The following is an 18,461-nucleotide window of genomic DNA, read 5'->3' on the forward strand; positions in this document are numbered from 1 at the left end:
CTCAGCCAAATCTATGTTCACTGCAGCGGGACTGGAGAATCCCACTAGTGTGAACGGCCGGAGAATCTCACCCAACATCTTTTCTGATCCCTCCGTGGCCTCACCTCTCCCTACATCTGGAAACTCCTCCAGCTCCACAGTCCCCCGTGATATCTGCTCTCAAATAACTCGAGCTTCGATTTTTATTACTCCACTACTGACGGCCATGGTATCTGCTGCTGGAACCCTCTCTCGACAATTCTGCCTCTCTCTACTGCCATCTTCTCCTGAAAACCAACCTCTCTGACCACACTTTCTTGGCACTGCTGTAAAGTGACGGTATTGCTATGCTAAAGGTGCTATATAAATGCAAGTTGTCATTGTCAGAATCATAGAATCCCTACAGTGCAGAAGGAGGCCATTCGGTCCATCGAGTCTGCACCGACCACAATCCCACCCATACCCTACCCAGTAACCCCACATTTAGATACGATAGTGAGTTTTAAGGGGCGTCTGGACAAATACATGAATAGGTTGGGAATAGACGGATATGGTACCCGGAAGGGTAGTGGGTTTTAGTTCAGTCGGGCAGCATGGTCGGTGCAGGCCTGGAGGGCCGAAGGGCCTGTTCCTGTGCTGTAATTTTCTTTGTTCTTTGTTCATATATACCCTGCTAGTCTCCTTGACATTAAGGGGCAATTTTCCTTGGCCAATTCACCTAACCCGCACATCTTTGAACTGTGGGAGGAAACCGGAGCACCCAGAGGAAACCCACGCGGACACGGGGAGAATGTGCAAACTCCACACAGACAGTGACCCGAGGCCGGAATTGAACCCAGGTCCCTGGTGCTGTGAGGCAGCAGTGCTAACCACTGTGCCACCGTGCCGCCCTAACATGCCTGGCGACTGGGTGGGGGGGAGCCCCTATTCTGCCTGTGGGAGTTCACCCCCAACAGGAGAACAATTTGAATAAATATCTCTATCCTTGTGTGAAACAGCAGTCCTGACGATGAGGCCACCCTTTCGAAAAGATGCCCTGATTGCAAGATACAAGATTTACCAAGTGGTAACACTGGACTTGCACAACAAGGGAGACCCAGAGAAGCAACGAAAAATTCAACAATGAATATTTGAAGAGGAAGGATTTTTCTTTCTTCTTTTATTCTGTGGAGAGGATGATTGATGTTCCCGGACCTGCATCGTAACTCAAAACTCTCCCTTTGAATAAAAGATTGATTGAAAGAAATGGCTGATGTTGCTAAGAGTCAAGTGGTTGCCGGGAAGGGAAGGTCACTCAGTGAATCACACGTGACTCTTTGGAGTCTGTATCGGCTTCATTTGATGCAGATTCTATTCGATTAGAAATTCCAGTTGGACATTTACTCTTTTCTTGAGACAACAGAGGGGGGAATAATGCTGCAAATCCATCAATTCATTCGCCCCTATCGGCCCACCTCCAGGGATGTCAAGCAGGATAACTCACCGCTGCAGCTGGTGGGAGGATGGAAGGGGGCATTAGTCTTTCCATAGACTAAAGATATTAAAAGAGTGGTGAAAAGAAAAACTTGCATTTATATAGCAACCCCCCCCCCCCCACCTCATGACTTGCCAAAGCACATCCCAGTCATGGAGATACTTTCAGAATTGCAGTCACTGTTGTAACGTAGGAAACAGAGCAGCCAATTAGGACATAGCAAGCTCCCATAAACAGCAATCTGATAATGACCGGGAAATCCATTCAGTCATAGGGTCATAGGGGTTTACAGCATGGAAACAGGCCCTTCGGCCCAACTTGTCCATGCCGCCCAGTTTTACCACTAAGCTAGTCCCAATTGCCCGCATTTGGCCCATATCCCTCTATACCCATCTTACTCATGGAACTAAATGCTTTTTAAAAGACAAAATTGTACCCGCCTCTACTACTTTTTTCAGGGACATTGATTGGGAATGTCATGGAGAACTCCTGCTGCTCTTCTTCGAAATAGTATCACGGGACCATGGGAAGCACGGTGGCAGAGTGGTTAGCACTGCTGCCTCACAGCGCCAGGGACCCGGGTTCGATTCCGGCCTCGGGTCACTGTCTGTGTGGAGTTTGCACATTCTCCCCGTGTCTGCATGGGTTTCCTCTGGGTGCTCCAGTTTCCTCCCACACTTCAAAGATGTGCGGGTTAGGTGGATTGGCCATGCTAAATTGCTCCTTAATGTCTGGGGAACTAGCAGGGTAAATACATGGGGTCACAGGGACAGGGCCTGGGTGGGATTGTTGTCAGTGCAGACTCGATGGGCTGAATGGCCTCCTTCTGTACTGTAGAGATTCTATGATTCTATGATCCATGTGAGAGGGCAGGTGGGGCCTTAGTTTAACATCTCATCCAAAATGCGACACCTGAGACAGCGCAGCAGTTCTCAGCCTGGATTAGGGCCGGAATTCTTCGGCTCCCCAGCTGCGGACAAAGTCGGAGAATCTGGCCTGAGGAGTTTGAGACCCTGCTAGTTTCCATTATGAAATAGAAACATAGAAAAACTACAGCACAAAACAGGTCCTTCGGCTCCACAAGTTGTGCCGAACATATCCCTACCTTTTAGGCCTATCTATAACCCTCCATCCTATTAAGTCCCATGTACTCATCCAGGAGTCTCTTAAAAGACCCTATTGAGTTTGCCTCCACCACCACTGACGCCCACCACCCTCTGTGTGAAACGCTTACCCCTAACGTCTCCCCTGTACCTACGCCCTAGCACCTTAAACCTGTGTCCTCTCGTAGCAGCCATTTCCACCCTGGGAAAAAGCCTCTGAGAGTCCACCCGATCTATGCCTCTCAACATTTTATACACCTCTATTAGGTCTCCTCTCATCCTTCGTCTCTCCAAGGAGAAAAGACCGAGCTCCCTCAGCCTATCCTCATAAGGCATGCCACTCAATCCAGGCAACATCCTTGTAAATCTCCTCTGCACCCTTTCAATCTTTTCCACATCCTTCCTGTAATGAGGCGACCAGAACTGAGCACAGTACTCCAAGTGGGGTCTGACGAGGGTCTTATATAGCTGCATCATTATCCCTGGACTCCTGAACTCAATCCCTCGATTGATAAAGGCCAGCACACCATACGCCTTCTTAACCACCTCCTCCACCTGCGGGGCCGATTTTAGAGTCCTATGGACCCGGACCCCATGGTCCTTCTGATCCTCTACCGTACTAAGAGTCTTTCCCTTTATATTGTACTCCTTCATCCCATTTGAGCTGCCAAAATGGACCACTATGCATTTATCTGGGTTGAAGTCCATCTGCCACTTCTCCGCCCAGTCTTGCATCCTATCTATGTCCCTCTGTAACTTCTGACATCCCTCCAGACTATCCACAACCCCACCAACCTTCGTGTCGTTGGCAAACTTACCAACCCAGCCCTCCACTTCCTTATCCAGGTCATTTATGAAAATGACAAACAGCAAGGGTCCCAGAACAGATCCCTGGGGCACACCACTGGTGACCGACCTCCATTTAGAAAAAGACCCATCTATACCCACTCTCTGCCTCCTTTGGGCATTTCCACTCCATCTGACGAAGGAGCAGCGCTCCGAAAGCTAATGGTATTTGCTACCAAATAAACCTGTTGGACTTTAACCTGGTGTTGTTAAAACTCTTACTGTGTTCCTTTGGGCAAGCCAGTTCTGGATCCACAGGGCAGCAGCCCCTTGGATCCCATGCCCTCTCACCTTTTCGAGAAGTCTTGCATGGGGGACCTTATCGAACGCCTTGCTAAAATCCATATAAACCACATCTACCGCTTTCCCTTCGTCAATGTGTTTAGTCACATTTTCGAAGAACTCCACCAGGCACGTAAGGCCCAATCTGCCTTTGACAAAGCCATGCTGAGTATTCTCAAGCATACTAAACCTCTCTAAATGCTCATAAATCTTGTCCGTCAGGATCTTCTCTATCAGCTTACCAACCACTGAGCTTAGACTCACTGGTCAGTAATTTCCTGGGCTATCCCTATTCCCCTTCTTGAAAACGATTGAGCTCTGAACTGCGCATGCGCAGTTGAAAAAAAATTTGAAAAAGTGAACCTATGTCAGATCGCTCCCGGGCCGCAGAAAGCGGAGAAAGCGGCCCGGGAGCAAGAAGCAGGAGCGATGGCCCCCACACACATCACTGTCCCTTTTATCCACCCCCCCCCCCGCTACCCAGACCGATCGCGACTCCCTGCCCCCTTCCCCCCCCCACCGATCGCCCGCAGAGTGGCAGCAGACCCCCCTGCCCCCCTCCCCCCACACCTGAGATCCATCTGCCCCCCCCCCCCCCCACCAGTGAGCGATCGGGCCTCCCGCCCTGCCACCAGAGATACATCTTACCCACCTCCCTCCTCCCCCCCCTCACCGCAGAGAACGATCTGGCCTCACTCACCCCCCCCCCACCCCTCACCCCCCCCCCCCTCAGAAAATGATCTGGCCTCACTCCCTGCGCCCCCCCCTCCCCTAGAGCATGGTCTGGCCTCACTCGCCTCCACCCCAAGAGGAACATCTGACCCGCCTCCTCCTCCTCCCTCCCCACCACAGACAATGATCAGCCCCCCCGCCCCCCCCCCCCCCCCACCACCAGACAACGATCGGCCCTCCCTGCCCCCCACATCACCAGACAACGATTGGGTCTACCTCTCACCCCCCCCACCCCTGCCCACCAGTGATACATCTGACCCGCCACCTCCTCCTCCCCCCCCCTACCCCCGCAACCAGGCAATGGTCTGGTCTCACTCCCCTCCCCCCCCCTCCCCCTCCCCCCCCCAGAGAATGATCTGACCCGCCTCCCTCCTCCTCCCCACCACTGATCTGAGTCAGAGAGCCGTTGGAAGCTCTGAACTCGCCCTTCAGCAGCTGGAGCACTCGATTCAGACTTTTATTCAGCAGGTTCATTTCAGCGCGATTCCGGATCGGCGAATGCGGTGGTAAAGGGGGAAATGCTGATAAGGTTGGGCGGGCAGTTCATTAATTCAATTGAAATTCATGCAAATGCATTTAAATCGCCGTTGCGCCCGTTTCGGGCGTGAATCGGATTGCCGCCATTCCCGGGTTTTGGTAAAGTGGCCACCTGCGCGGACGCGGGCGCGGATCGCGTTAATGGCCTCACACCCGACTTTACCACGTTTTCGCGCCCAATGGTGAAATAGGGCCCATGGTGTGGAATCCCCATGAACATCGCCCAGTGAATGAGGTGGATTAGCAGCACAATGAATCAACCTCTTCCTCAGTCTGTGGGAAGCGAACCAAAGGAGTTAACAGTGGCTCAGTGGGCAGTGCTCTTGTCTCAAGGTCAGACGCCGCAGAGCTGAGCCTGAGAGTGCAGGCCGACACTGCTGATGCCGTACTGTGGGAGGGCTGCACTGCTGGAGGCGCCACCTCCCAGGTACGATTTGAAACCCTTTCTGGATGCCAAAGATTTACAGCTACTATTAAAGTGTGTGAGTTCCTCCTCTCTGTACACCTGTCAAAGGGGAGGGGATGGCCTAGTGGTATTAAAGTTTTAAAGTTTATTTATTAGTCACAAGTAAGGCTTCATAGAAAGAATCATAGAAACCCTACAGTGCAGAAGGAGGCCATTCGGCCCATCGAGTCTGCACCGACCACAATCCCACCCAGGCCCTCCCCCCACATATTTACCCGCTAATCCCTCTAACCTACGCATCCCAGGACTCTAAGGGGCAATTTTTAACCTGGCCAATCAACCTAACCCGCACATCTTTGGACTGTGGGAGGCATCCGGAGCACCCGGAGGAAACCCATGCAGACACGGGGAGAATGTGCAAACTCCACACAGCCAGTGACCCAAGCCAGGAATCAAACCCGAGTCCCTGGCGCTGTGAGGCAGCAGTGCTAACCACTGTGCCACCTTGCTGCCCCTATCGCTAGACTATTAATCCACAAACTCAGCTAATGCTCTGGGGACCCGGGTTCAAATCCCACTACGACTGATGGTGGAATTTGAATTCAATTAAAAATAAAATCTGGAATTACGAATCTACTGATGACCATGAGACCAGCCAAAATTGTCGGAAGAACCCATCTGGTTCACTAATGCCCTTTAGGGAAGGAAATCTGCTGTCCTTACCCCGGTCTGGCCTACATGTGACTCCAGAGTCACAGCAATGTGGTTGACTCTCAACTGCCCTCGGGCAACTCGAGATGGATAATAAATGTTGGCCCAGCCAGCGACGCCCATGTCCCATGGGTGAATTAAAAAAAATTAACGCCTCAGCCACCAAGAGGCAATGCTGGTTGTGGGATCATGCTGTGTGCAAATTGGCTGCCACAACACCATTACATTACAGAAAGTCCCTCATTGTCTGCAAAGTGTTCTCACATATCCGGAACTTGGGACGAGCTTTCCACATAAATGTAAATTCTTTCAAAGGGATGAAATGAAAATCAGTCTTATTTTCAAAGCCGCTTGAAGATACCTCCCAGTGGCTATTCTCCTCTGACCTGTGTTCACAGCAGGATGTCCAGAGTGATGAACTGAGCTGCCAGATAATTAGCTTCCATCCCGACTCCAGCTTCCACTCTGAGCTCCACAGGATGGTTTCTGCAGTAATATTTCTCCCTGTCATCCTCCCCATCTTACACAGGGCAGCGGTAAGCGATTGAAACCACAGTGGAATTACTGTACCGAGCACCCTCATTCATCAAAGACCCAGGCTGACAATGAGCCACTTACTCCAGGCAATTGTGACCCACTTGTGGTGGATACAACAGTACAGTGGCTGCGTTACCAGACTAGCAAGCCAGAAGCCTGGAATCAATGCCCAGAGGTTTCAAATCCCACCATGCTGGTTAATGAAACAGAATCTTAATTAAAGAGTTGGTGATGATGACCATGATGGTAGAAGCTTGTTGGATACCGGGGAAGTGGGGGCAGCAGGTAGGTAAGGGGCAATTAGACGAATACATGAATAGGATGGAAATGGAAGGATACGGATTCTGTAAGTCCATACAGTTTTAATTTAGGCAGGCAGCATGGTTGGTGCAGGCTTGAAGGGCCGAAGAGCCTGTTCCTGTGCTGGATTGTTCTTTGTTCTTTGAATTCCCCAGCCTGCCCTATGTGTGACTCCAGAGCCACAGCGATGAGGTTGACTCCTAACTGTCCTCTTAAATAGCCCAGCAAGCCACTCAGGTGTACTCAAGAAGGGAACACACAATTGTCTTCTCAAGGGCATTAAATGCTGGCCTTGCCAATGCTGCTTACACCTGAATAAATGATAAGAAGCAGCAAACTCCAGGATGGCACGGTGGCACAGTGGTTAGCACTGCTGCCTCGCAGCGCCAGGGTCCCGGGTTCGATTCCTGGCGTGGGTCACTGTCTGTGTGGAGTCTGCACATTCCCCCCGTGTCTGCATGGGTTTCCTCCGGGTGCTCCGGTTTCCTCCCACAGTCTGAAAGACTGTGCTGGTTAGCTGCATTGGCCATGCTAAATTCACCCTCAGTGTATCTGAACAGGCGCCGGAGTGTGGCAACTGGGGGATTTTCACAGTAACTTCATTGCAGTGTTAATGTAAGCCTCCTTGTGACACTAATAAATAAAGGTAAACTTAAAAATTTACTCAAATCTTAAAATAAATGCATCAATAGACAGTGGTGTGTGAGGGTTAAAATTATATGATGATCAATTCTACTTGTATCCTGACCCATGATTTGCTGCCCATCTCACCTTTGACCTGTGAACTTTTGTGCATCTCCAGGTTCCCACTGTGTGAGTTGATCTCTGGGTATGAGATCAGTCAGCCTGGGAAGTTGCTGACATTATTGATCTTTGCCTTGAAGAACAGTCTGCTCGGGAAGGTTCTACACTTGTTAGAGAAGAGAGTACAGCCTTGGTATAGATTATATGACAAACCCTCACAATCTTCAATCACAATCCAGCCACAGATAATCAGGGCTAATGGGTCTACGGAGTTTCTAACCTCAGGATATTTTGGTCAGAGTGTCTGAAGGCTGACATTGGCTCACATTAATTTCACATTCCAGTGCTCTGCTACTCCATGCATTGTTAAACACTTTGAAATATTGGGTAACTCTTACTGGCATCACCAGCACTATAGAAAGCATCCTTCCTGGTTGTATCACAGCTTGGTGTGGCTCCTGCTCTGCCCAAGACCTCAAGGAACTACAAAGGGTCATGAATGAAGCCCAATCCATCACTCAAACCAGCCTCCCATCCATTGACTCTGTCTACACTTCCCGCTGCCTCGGCAAAGCAGCCAGCATAATCAAAGACCCCACACACCCCGGACATTCTCTCTTCCACCTTCTTCCATCAGGAAAAAGATACAAAAGTCTGAGGTCACGTACCAACCGACTCAAGAACAGCTTCTTCCCTGCTGCTGTCAGACTTTTGATTGGACCTACCTCACATTAAGTTGATCTTTCTCTACACGCTAGCTATGATTGTAATTCTTCACTCTCTCCTTTCCTTCTTTATGAACGGTATGCTTTATCTGTATAGCGCGCAAGAAACAATACTTTTCACTGTCTCCCAATACATGTGGCAATACTAAATCAAATCAAATCAAAAAAGAATTGGAGTGGCTGCTGTGTCTAATCCAGGTGCTTACATTCCAACAGCGACTTGCAACTAGAAACAGGTCTGGTTGTTTATCTCACCTGTGTGGGATATTTCTGTGCACACACTGGCTGCCACCCTTCCTACATTACAGCAGTGGCTGCACTTCAGAAAGTAATTCATTGGTTGTGAAGTAGTTGAACCTCCCTTATGGACAGCACGGTGGCACAGTGGTTAGCACTGCTGCCCCACAGCACCAGGGACCAGGGTTCGATTCCCGGCTTGGGTCACTGTCTGTGTGGAGTTTGCACATTCTCCCCGTGTCTGTGTGGGTTTCCTCCAGGTGCTCTAGTTCTCTCACACACTCTAAAGATGGGTTTGGTGGATTGGCCATGCTAAAACATGGCCCCTTAGTGTCAGATTAATTAGCAGGATAAATACGTGGGGTTACAGGAATAGGGCCTGGGTGGGAATGTTGTTGGTGCAAGCTCAATGGGCTGAATGGCCTCGTTCTGTACTGCAGGGATTCTGTGACTAATGACAGCTTGAATTAATGTGGAGACACCTAGACAGATGAGACAAAGGTGGTGACTGGGGTTCTAATTAAGTGGGCTGCTTTATCCTGGATGGTGTCGAGCTTCTTGAGTGTTGTTGGAGCTGCACCCATCCAGGCAAGTGGGGAGTATTCCATCACATTCCTGACTTGTGCCTTATAGATGGTGGATAGGCTTTGGGAAGTCAGGAGGTGAGTTACTTACGCTGAATTTCCAGCCTCTGACCTGCCCTGGTAGTCACAATGTTTATGTGGACTGCTTCAGTATCTGAGGAGTCGTGAATGGTGCTGAACATTGTGCAATCATCAGCAAACATCCCCACTTCTGACCTTATGACAGAGGGAAGGTCATTGATGAAGCAGCTGAAGGTGGTTGGGCCTAGGACACTAACCCTGAGGAGCTCCTGCAGAGATGTCCTGGAGCTGAGATGACTGACCTCCAACCACCACAACCTTTGAGCCAGGTCTGACTTCAAGCAATGGAGAGTTTTCCCCCTGATTCTCATTGACTCCAGTTTGCTGGGGCTCCTTGATGCCACATCCGGTCAAATGCTACTTAGATGTCAAGGGCAGTCACTCTCACCTCACCTCTGGAATTTAGGTGTTTTGTCCATGTTTGAACAAAGGCTGTAATGAGGTCAGGAGCTGAGTGACCCTGGCGAAACCCAAACTGGGCATCACTGAGCAGGTTATTGCTGAGTAAGTGCCACGTGATAGCACTGGTCACAAGAACAGCATTGGAGGAGTACAGACATCTCAGAAGGTTGTCAGGCTAGAGATGTTTATAAATGTTGGGAGAGGGTGAAGTCTTAACTGATTTGAAGTCAAGTGTTGCGAAGTTGGGAGGTAGAAATTGGTGTTTGTATAAAATGCTAGGGAGGAAAGTGTTGCGTGGTCCCTTTAAAAGGTGGTGCTTTTTCTGTGCTTAGAGATTTTTAGAATGAAAGTACACAGAGAGCCCAAACTGAAACATCTGCATCGAAAGGCCAAGCAGCAGTGTTACCAAGACAATAGGCTTTTGAATTTAGTCAATCAATTTGAATCAGGCACTTAGATACCAAGACCTATTAAATTTAAATCTGATGGTTTTGACAACCTAGGACCAATCCTTCTGTGGGAAATATTGACATGTCATCACGGGTATAAAAGAAGGGGACAGTGGGACAAACTGAGGAGAGCAACTGCCACCTGCCCAAGATAACAGCTCATAGCTCTCTCTCTCTCTCTCTCAAGAAAGAGAATCCTGGCTCTTATAACTTCATCTGTGTCTTAGAGAAAGCACCATCTCGATAGCAAAGGCACCAAAGAAGAAAGAAGTTTCAGCAGAAGAATCAACAGAGAAGACCCAGAATATTCTGGAAGGCACCAAACCTGGTTGTAATTTAGGGAGTGACTAAATTCTATTTTTGTTAATGAGTGGGAATTGTATTTATTGGAACAGCGTTCCATTAGAATCTTGTTTTATTCGGGAATAGTTAATAGTTAGAAGGGATTTATTCGGTTTGTTAATAGTTTAGTTAATTTGCTCACTGTAATTAGATAAATAAATAGTTATGTGTTGATTTTAGAGAGAGTGTCAGGGATTTATTTTGTATTTAACCACTAGGAGTTGCTGAAGAGCAGGTCACACCACTTCACACACACCTTTTACAGATTATAGGGTGAGGTACTCCTCTTTGGGCGTTTGGGTGTTAGTTCTCAGAGGGGAGATCCACCTCTACTTTATAACACAAGGATTGCTGGAACAGGAGATGGTGAAATTTGTCTTGGTGGACGGTGGGTCATCAGGGAGGGTGTACGAATAATCAAGTTGAGAGATAACAAAGGGGTGGGATAAGGGTTTCATCAGCAAATGAGCTGAAGCAAGGGGTGGAGTCAGGTGCTGATACAGACAGGGAGAATCGGCAGTCTTGGTGAAGGTGCAGAATTGTGGTCAGGGACTCACCTGAGGGTCAAATGGGGGAGATACTGGCATGGTGGCAATGTCACTGGGTGGGTAATCCAGAGGCCCAGCCTAATAATCTGGGGACACATGGCAGCTCGCGGAATCTGAATACAGTCAATAAATCTGGAGTTATAAAGTTAATCATAGTCACAGTGAACATAGGTGGTCTTGTGGACAGTGCATTAGCATCCCTGCTTCTGAGTCTGAAGCTCTGGGTTCGAGACCTACCCCAGGACTTGATGGCCAAGGAAGGTGCATTCATAACACGGCCAAACAGGTTGAGAGTCAACCTGCAATAGGTGGCACAAGGGTTTGCACTGAGAAACTTAGAAACCCTACAGCACAGAAAGAGGCCATTCGGCCCATCGAGTCTGCACCAACCACAATCCCACCCAGGCCCTATCCCCACATCCTTACATATTTACCCACTAATCCCTCTAACCTACGCATCCCAGGACACTAAGGGCAATTTTTTAGCATGGCCAATTAACCTAACCCGCACATCTTTGGACTGTGGGAGGAAACCGGAGCACCCGGAGGAAACCCACGCAGACACGAGGAGAATGTGCAAACTCCACACAGACAGTGACCCAAGCCGGGAATCGAACCCAGGTCCCTGGAGCTGTGAAGCAGCAGTGCTAACCACTGTGCTACCGTGCCGCCCCACAGCATCAGGGAGTCGGGTGTGATTCCCTGACTGTCTGTGCGGAGTCTGCACATTCTCCCCGTGGGTTTCCTCCGGGTTCTCCAGTTTCCTCCCACAGTCTGAAAGACGTGCTGGTTAGGCGCATTGGCCGTGCTAAATTCTCCCTTAGTGTACCCGAACAGGCGCTGGAATGTGGCGACTCGGGGATTTTCACAGTAACCTCATTGCAGTGTTAATGTAAGCCTACTTAAGTAAATTTAAAAAATCCTTCCAAACATGCCAATGTTGGCGGCAAGAAAGGGAGAGACTTCTGGTAAGCCACACTTGATGTGGAGTGGCGTCCCTCAAGCTATAAGCCCCTGGCGACAGACCAGCGACCTGTTCCGGGAATTACTATCTATAGAAACAGACAAAGGTCTGCTTTAGTGCACCACTAGGTGTGGGAAGAAGGATGGTGACCATGAAGCTATCCTTCACTAACTGTTGCAAAAACCCATCTGGTTCACTCTGGTCCCTTTAGGGAAGGAAATCTGCCGTCCTTACCCGGTCTGGCCTACATGTGACTCCAGAGCCACAGCAATGTGGTTGACTCTTAACGTCTCTCTGAAATGGCCCAGCAGGCCACTCAGTTCAAGGGCCAATAGGGATGGGCACCAAATGCTGGCCCAGCCAATGATGCCCACATCCAGTGACTGGAGGAACAAAAGAGAAAGCACAAACCAATGTTGTGAATGGGTTGGTTTGGCCTCAGACAGGAGGCTGGAGCTGGCGATTGCAAAACTAGAAGGAGCAAAGACTTTTCAAACTGAAAAAAACACAAGTCATGAAAGAAGGTTGCTTTAGGGATTCGAGAAATGCAGTGACAAATGCACGGGAAGCATTTAATCAGGAGCAAGTAATGCAATTTCGGAACATTGTAATTAACACGTTTTTAATAATCAGCTGAGTGATCGCATCGCTGATTCCAGTTTTGATTTCCCAAAGGTTAGCCTCCCTGGCTCTGTGAACATTAAGAATGATGTTTTACTAATTTAAATCGGTGCTCAATGAAATTAACCTCCAGTACATTAGTGCAGAGTGCTTGCAATTAGATTCAACACACTTGCGCCTGAACATTACTGTACTGGAATCCATCCTAATGGCTCCTCTTCAGATAACAGCGTCTGGCCTCCATTTGGAGAAGAATTAAAATAGAACATCCATCTGTGCCAACGAGGAAAGCCTATTCTATCCACCCACAAATAAACAGAGTCATTACAGCACACAGTGAGACTATATAGCCCATCAATGTCCTGTGCCATAGTACAGAGAAATGGAACACCACCACCTGCAAGTTCCCCTCCAAGTCACCATCCTGACTTGGAACTATATCGCCGTCCCTTCGCAGTCGCTGGGTCAAAGTCCTGGAACTCCCCCCCTAGCAGCATTGTGGGCTAAGCCACAGAACATGGACTGCAGCGATTCAAGAAGGCAGCTCATCACCACCTTCCCAAGGGCAACTAGGGATGGGCAATAAATGCTGGCCCAGCCAGCGACGCACATGTCCCACGAATGAATTTAAAAAAAAGTATTTCAAAGCCAATGACACATCTTTGAAATGTTGCCATGGTTACACGATAGGAAATGTGGCAGGTGCGCACAGCAGGCCCCCACCAACAGCAATGAGATAGTGTACCAGGTTCAGCTCAGTGGGCAGTACCCTGGCTTTTGAATCAGAAGGTTGTAGGTTCAAATCCCACTCCAGAGACTAGAGCACAATATTTACGCCAGCAACCTATTTTGCTACCGAGCGAGTGATCCAAGATTCATTAAAAAATCTTTATTATTTCATGGAATGTGGGCATCACTGGCAATTTTTGCCCTTCCCTAATTGCCCTTTCAGAGGGTAGTTAGGAGTCAGCCACATTGGATCACATGTAGGCCAGACCAGGTAAGCCAGCAGATTTCCTTCCCTAAAGAGCATTCGTGAACCAGATGGATTTTTACACCAATGATAGTTTCATGGTCATCACTACTGAGACCAACTTTTCATTAATTTTAAATTCCACCAGCTACTTTATTTATTTATTTTTATTAGTGTCACAAGTAGGCTTACATTAACGCTGCAGTGAGGTTACTGTGAAAATTCCCGAGCTGCCAAACTCCGGCGCCTGTTCGGGTACACTGAGGGAGAATTTAGCATGGCCAATGCACCTAACCAGCATTTCTTATGGACTGTGGGAGGAAACCGGAGCACCCAGAGAAACCCACGCAGACACGGGGAGAATGTGCAGACTCCGCACAGACAGTGACCCAAGCCGGGAATCGAACCCACGTCCCTGGCGCTTTGAGGCAGCAGTGCTAATCACTGTGCCACCGTGCCGCCAGAAACAGCAGCTGTGGTGGGCTTTGAACCTGTGTCCCCAGAGCATTAGCCTGGACCTCTGGATTACTAGTCCAGTGACAATACCACTACCCCAGCGTCTCCACTTGGCCATCTTTCAATGGGCGCTGTCCGCTCTATCAGGTGGATGAGGAAGATGTTGTGGTGATACTATTCTGGAGAAGGGAGCATCGTAAAGAACACACATGCAGTCCTCAGCAAGTTGGTGAGGGATAAATATTAGTCTGAACACCAAGGAGGACTTACCTGCTCTTCCTAGATACAGGAGCTGTGAAATGTTTGACATCCAACAGAGAGGGCAGACATTCCCCTGGCTTTCAGCTGGTAGACGGAACCTCTGACAGTGCAGCACTCCCCCCCCGATACCGGCAGTGTCTAGATTTTGCACTCGAGGTTTCCGGAGCAGGGATTTGAACACACGATGCTCTGACTCTGCAGCAACAGTGAGCCGCGGCTGAGACCTGATCCATCCCCAGGGACCCCGGGACAATCCCGGAGGGTTGGCAACCAAACCCGGCCTGGGGGGGGGAAGCTGGTGATGATGGTGTGGAGAGTGTGGAATGGTACAACTGGTTTGTGTTGAGGAATGCAGGCCGCCAGTTGCAGAAACCTGGCCAAACAGCCGTGATCTTTGCGAAGCCAGTCACACCCTGATCCCTGTCAGGATGTCCCAGAGGAAGCTTACCTGTTGTCCTGGGAGGGGCAGGCGGCTCCCCCAGCACCAGTCTCATTCTCTTTGCGTGTGTTTTCCCTTGATAATGAGACTGTGCTACAATTGCGGAGGTGAAGAACATGTTACAGAGGGTGCAGCATTTGTTTTTATCCACCTCTCCATCATCGCTGTCCTGGGAGAATAGAGAGAGAGAGAGAGAGGAGGGTTAAAAGCCAATTGATCACTGAATCAAAATGGAGATCTGCCCCAAATGCATACCCATCAAAGAACAAAGAAAAGTACAGCACAGGAACAGGCCCTTCGGCCCTCTAAGCCAGCGCCGATCATGAGGCCCTAACTAAACTAAAAAATAAACCTTCTGCCCTTAATCAGTCCGAGTCCCTCTATTCCCTCCTTATTCATGTACCCATCCCGATGCCTCTTAAATGTTGCTAATGTGCCTGCTTCCACCACCTCCTCTGGCAGCGCGTTCCAGGCACCCACCACTCTCTGCGTGAAAAACTTCCCCCACACATCTCCCTTAAACTTTCCCCCTCTCACCTTGAACCTGTGCCCCCGTGTAATTGGCACTTCCACCCTGGGGAAAAGCCTCTGACTATCCACCCTGTCAATTACAAGGGGGCACAGATTCAAGGTGAGAGGGGGAAAGTTTAAGGGGAGAGGGGAAAGATACAAAAGTGTCCAGAGGGGCAATATTTTCACACAGAGGGTGGTGAGTGTCTGGAACAAGCTGCCAGAGGTAGTAGTAGAGGCGGGTACAATTTTGCCTTTTAAAAAGCATTTAGATAGTTACATGGGTAAGATGGGTATAGAGGGATATGGGCCAAACGCAGGCAATTGGGACTAGCTTAGGGGTTTAAAAAAAAGGGCGGTATGGACAAGTTGGGATGAAGGGCCTGTTTCCATGCTGTAAACCTCTATGACTCTATGAATAGGGAGGGAATCGAGGGATAGGGGCCAAGTAAGGGCAGAAGGTTTTGTTTTAGTTTAGTTAGGGCATTATGACCAGCACGGGCTTGGAGGGCCGAAGGGCCTGTTCCTGTGCTGTACTGTTCTTTGTTCTTTTCTTTGTTCTTTGTGCTGCTTTGGGAGTGAGGAGCCACAGCTGGCATTACAGAAGTTACATCAGGCTGTCCTTTGACTTATTCGTATGAATTTCTAAACACATTTATGTCACATGTGTAGCTTATCCCATTTAATCACTCAACCTCCAAAAGCAGCTCAAGTACAAGTAAGGGCTGTCCATCCTCACACAGAATTATTCATTTTAATAGTTTCAGCTCATGCCAGCCAGAGAATGATCTGATTCCAGAGTGAAAAGAGGAAGTGGATGTTTGAACTATTGGGCATCTCTGTAATGGGATGAATTACTGACCTCCCTGTTCCCTCTGGTGGGTAGGTCCAGAATTAGGAGGCACTGTTTTAAAATAAAGAGTTGCCCTTTTCAGACAGAGATGAGAATGTTTATCTCTCAGAGGGTTGTGTGACTTTGGAACTCTCTGCCTCAGAAGGGTGGCACGGTGGCACAGTGGTTAGCACTGTTGCCCCATGGCTCCAGGGACCCGGGTTCAATTCCGGCCTTGGGTCACTGTCTGCGTGGAGTTTGCACATTCCCCCCGTGTCTGCGTGGGTTTCCTCCGGGTGTTCCGGTTTCCTCCCACAGTCCGAATGATGTGTGGGTTAGGTGGATTGGCCGTACTCAATTGCTCCTTAGTGTCCCGAGATGCGTAGGTTAGAGGATTAGTGGGGCAAATCTGTGGGGTTACAGGGATAGGGCTGACGTGGGACTGTTGTTGGTGTGGACTCGATGGGCTGAATGGCCTCCTTCTACACTGTAAGGATTCTATCAAGGGAGCGGAATGGGGTCGCTGAATGTTTTTAAGGCGGAGCGAGATAGGTTCTTGTTGGTAAGGATATCGGGGATAGATGAGAATGTGAAACTCAACACAAACAGCACGGTGGCACAGATCCACTGCTGCCTCCCAGCGCCAGGGACCCGGGTTCGATTCCCGGCTTGGGTCACTGTCTGTGCGGAGTCTGCACGTTCTCCCCGTGTCTGCGTGGGTTTCCTCCGGGTGCTCCGGTTTCCTCCTACATTCTGAAAGACGTGTTGGTTAGGGTGCATTGACCCGAACTGGCGCTGGACTGTGGCGACTCGAGGATTTTCACAGTAACTTAATTGCAGTGTTAATGTAACTCTACTTGTGGCTAATAAATAAACTTTACTCAGATCAGCCATGATCTTAGAATCATAGAATCATCGAATCCCTACAATGCAGAAGGAGGCCATTTGGCCCATCGAGCCTGCATCGACAACGATCCCACCCAGGCCCTATCCCTGTAACCCCATATATTGACCCTGCTAATCCCCCTGGCACTAATGGGCAATTTAGCACGGCCAATCCGCCTAACCAGCACATTTTTGGAGCGTGGGAGGAAACTGGAGCATCCGGAGGAAACCCACGCAGACACGGGGAGAATCTTACTGAATGGCAGAGCAGGTCCGAGGGGCCAAATTGCCTACTCCTGCTCCTATTCTTTGTGTGTACTGCACTGGAGTGGACGATGAACCCACAACCTTATTACTTGAGGCAGCAGAGATGTCCACTGAGCCATTGCAGACATTTGAAGCTTACACTATGTACAAATGGACCATTCAAGGCGATGCATCATTAGTCCAGCACCTTCAGGAACACTCTTGGAGTGAAACAGTCACAGGATTGTTATGTTCCGAGCTCTAAGCAACACCTCCCTCCTTCGATTCACAGCTTAGCAACGACTGATAAACAGCACAACAGTAAATCGTGGCGTTCTTCAAGAAAATCAGTGTCACAATTATACCCAGAGGGTAGTGGGAATGTGAGACTCACTACAACGTGGAGCAGTTGCGGTAAATAGAACATGTAGATTTAAGGGAAGGTGCTGGATAAACATTTGAGGGAGAAAGAAATAGAAGATTATGAAGATAGGGTGGAGTGAAGAGGAGGATAACATGGAACCTCAAAACCAGCATGGACCATTAGGGCTGAATGGCCTGTTTCTGTGCTGTAAACTCTGTCATTAATTCAATCACAGGATATCAGCTCATGATAATGATAAGAAAGGGCACCCCGGGTCATATTTGAAGTTTATTTATTAGTGTCACAAGTAGCGTACATTAATACTGCAAAGAAGTCAGAGAGTCATAGAGTCATAGAGGTTTACAGCATGGAAACAGGCCCTTCAGCCCAACTTGTCCATGCTGCCCAGTTTTTACCCCTAAGCTAGTCCCAATTGCCCGCATTTGGCCCATATCCCTCTAGACCCATCTTACCCATGTAACTATCTGAATGCTTTTTAAAAAACAACATTGTACCCGCCTCTACTACTACCTCTGGCAGCTTGTTCCACACACTCACCACCCTCTGAGTGAAACAATTGCCCCTCTGGACCCTTTTGTATCTCCCCCCTCTCACCTTAAACCTATGCCCTCTAGTTTTAGACACCCCTACCTTTGGGAAAAGATATTGACTATCTAGCTGATCTTTGTCCCTCATTATTTTATAGACCTCTATAAGTTCACCCCTAAGCCTCCTATGCTCCAGGGAAGAAAGTTCCAGTCTATCCAGCCTCTCCTTATAACACAAACCATCAAGTTCCGGTAGCATCCCAGTAAAGCTACTGTGAAAATTCCCTAGTCGCCACACTCCGGTTCCTGTTCGGGTGCACTGAGGGAGAATTTAGCATGGCCA

General features: G+C 49.0%; 1 protein-coding gene across 3 annotated transcripts in view; it reads right to left on the minus strand.

The window, feature by feature from the left end:
• The window catches only part of LOC144500345 (zinc finger matrin-type protein 4), a 459,246-nt gene that overhangs the window by 267,638 nt on the left and 173,147 nt on the right, over positions 1-18,461 (minus strand). For all 3 annotated transcript variants that reach the window (XM_078223096.1, XM_078223094.1, XM_078223093.1), the window contains exon 4: positions 14,743-14,902. In XM_078223096.1, the coding sequence (XP_078079222.1) occupies positions 14,743-14,902 (160 nt within the window). The remainder of the gene's footprint in view (positions 1-14,742; positions 14,903-18,461) is intronic.

This window comes from Mustelus asterias, chromosome 11 (assembly GCF_964213995.1).
Source record: "Mustelus asterias chromosome 11, sMusAst1.hap1.1, whole genome shotgun sequence".
In the NCBI taxonomy this organism is placed as follows: domain Eukaryota; kingdom Metazoa; phylum Chordata; class Chondrichthyes; order Carcharhiniformes; family Triakidae; genus Mustelus; species Mustelus asterias.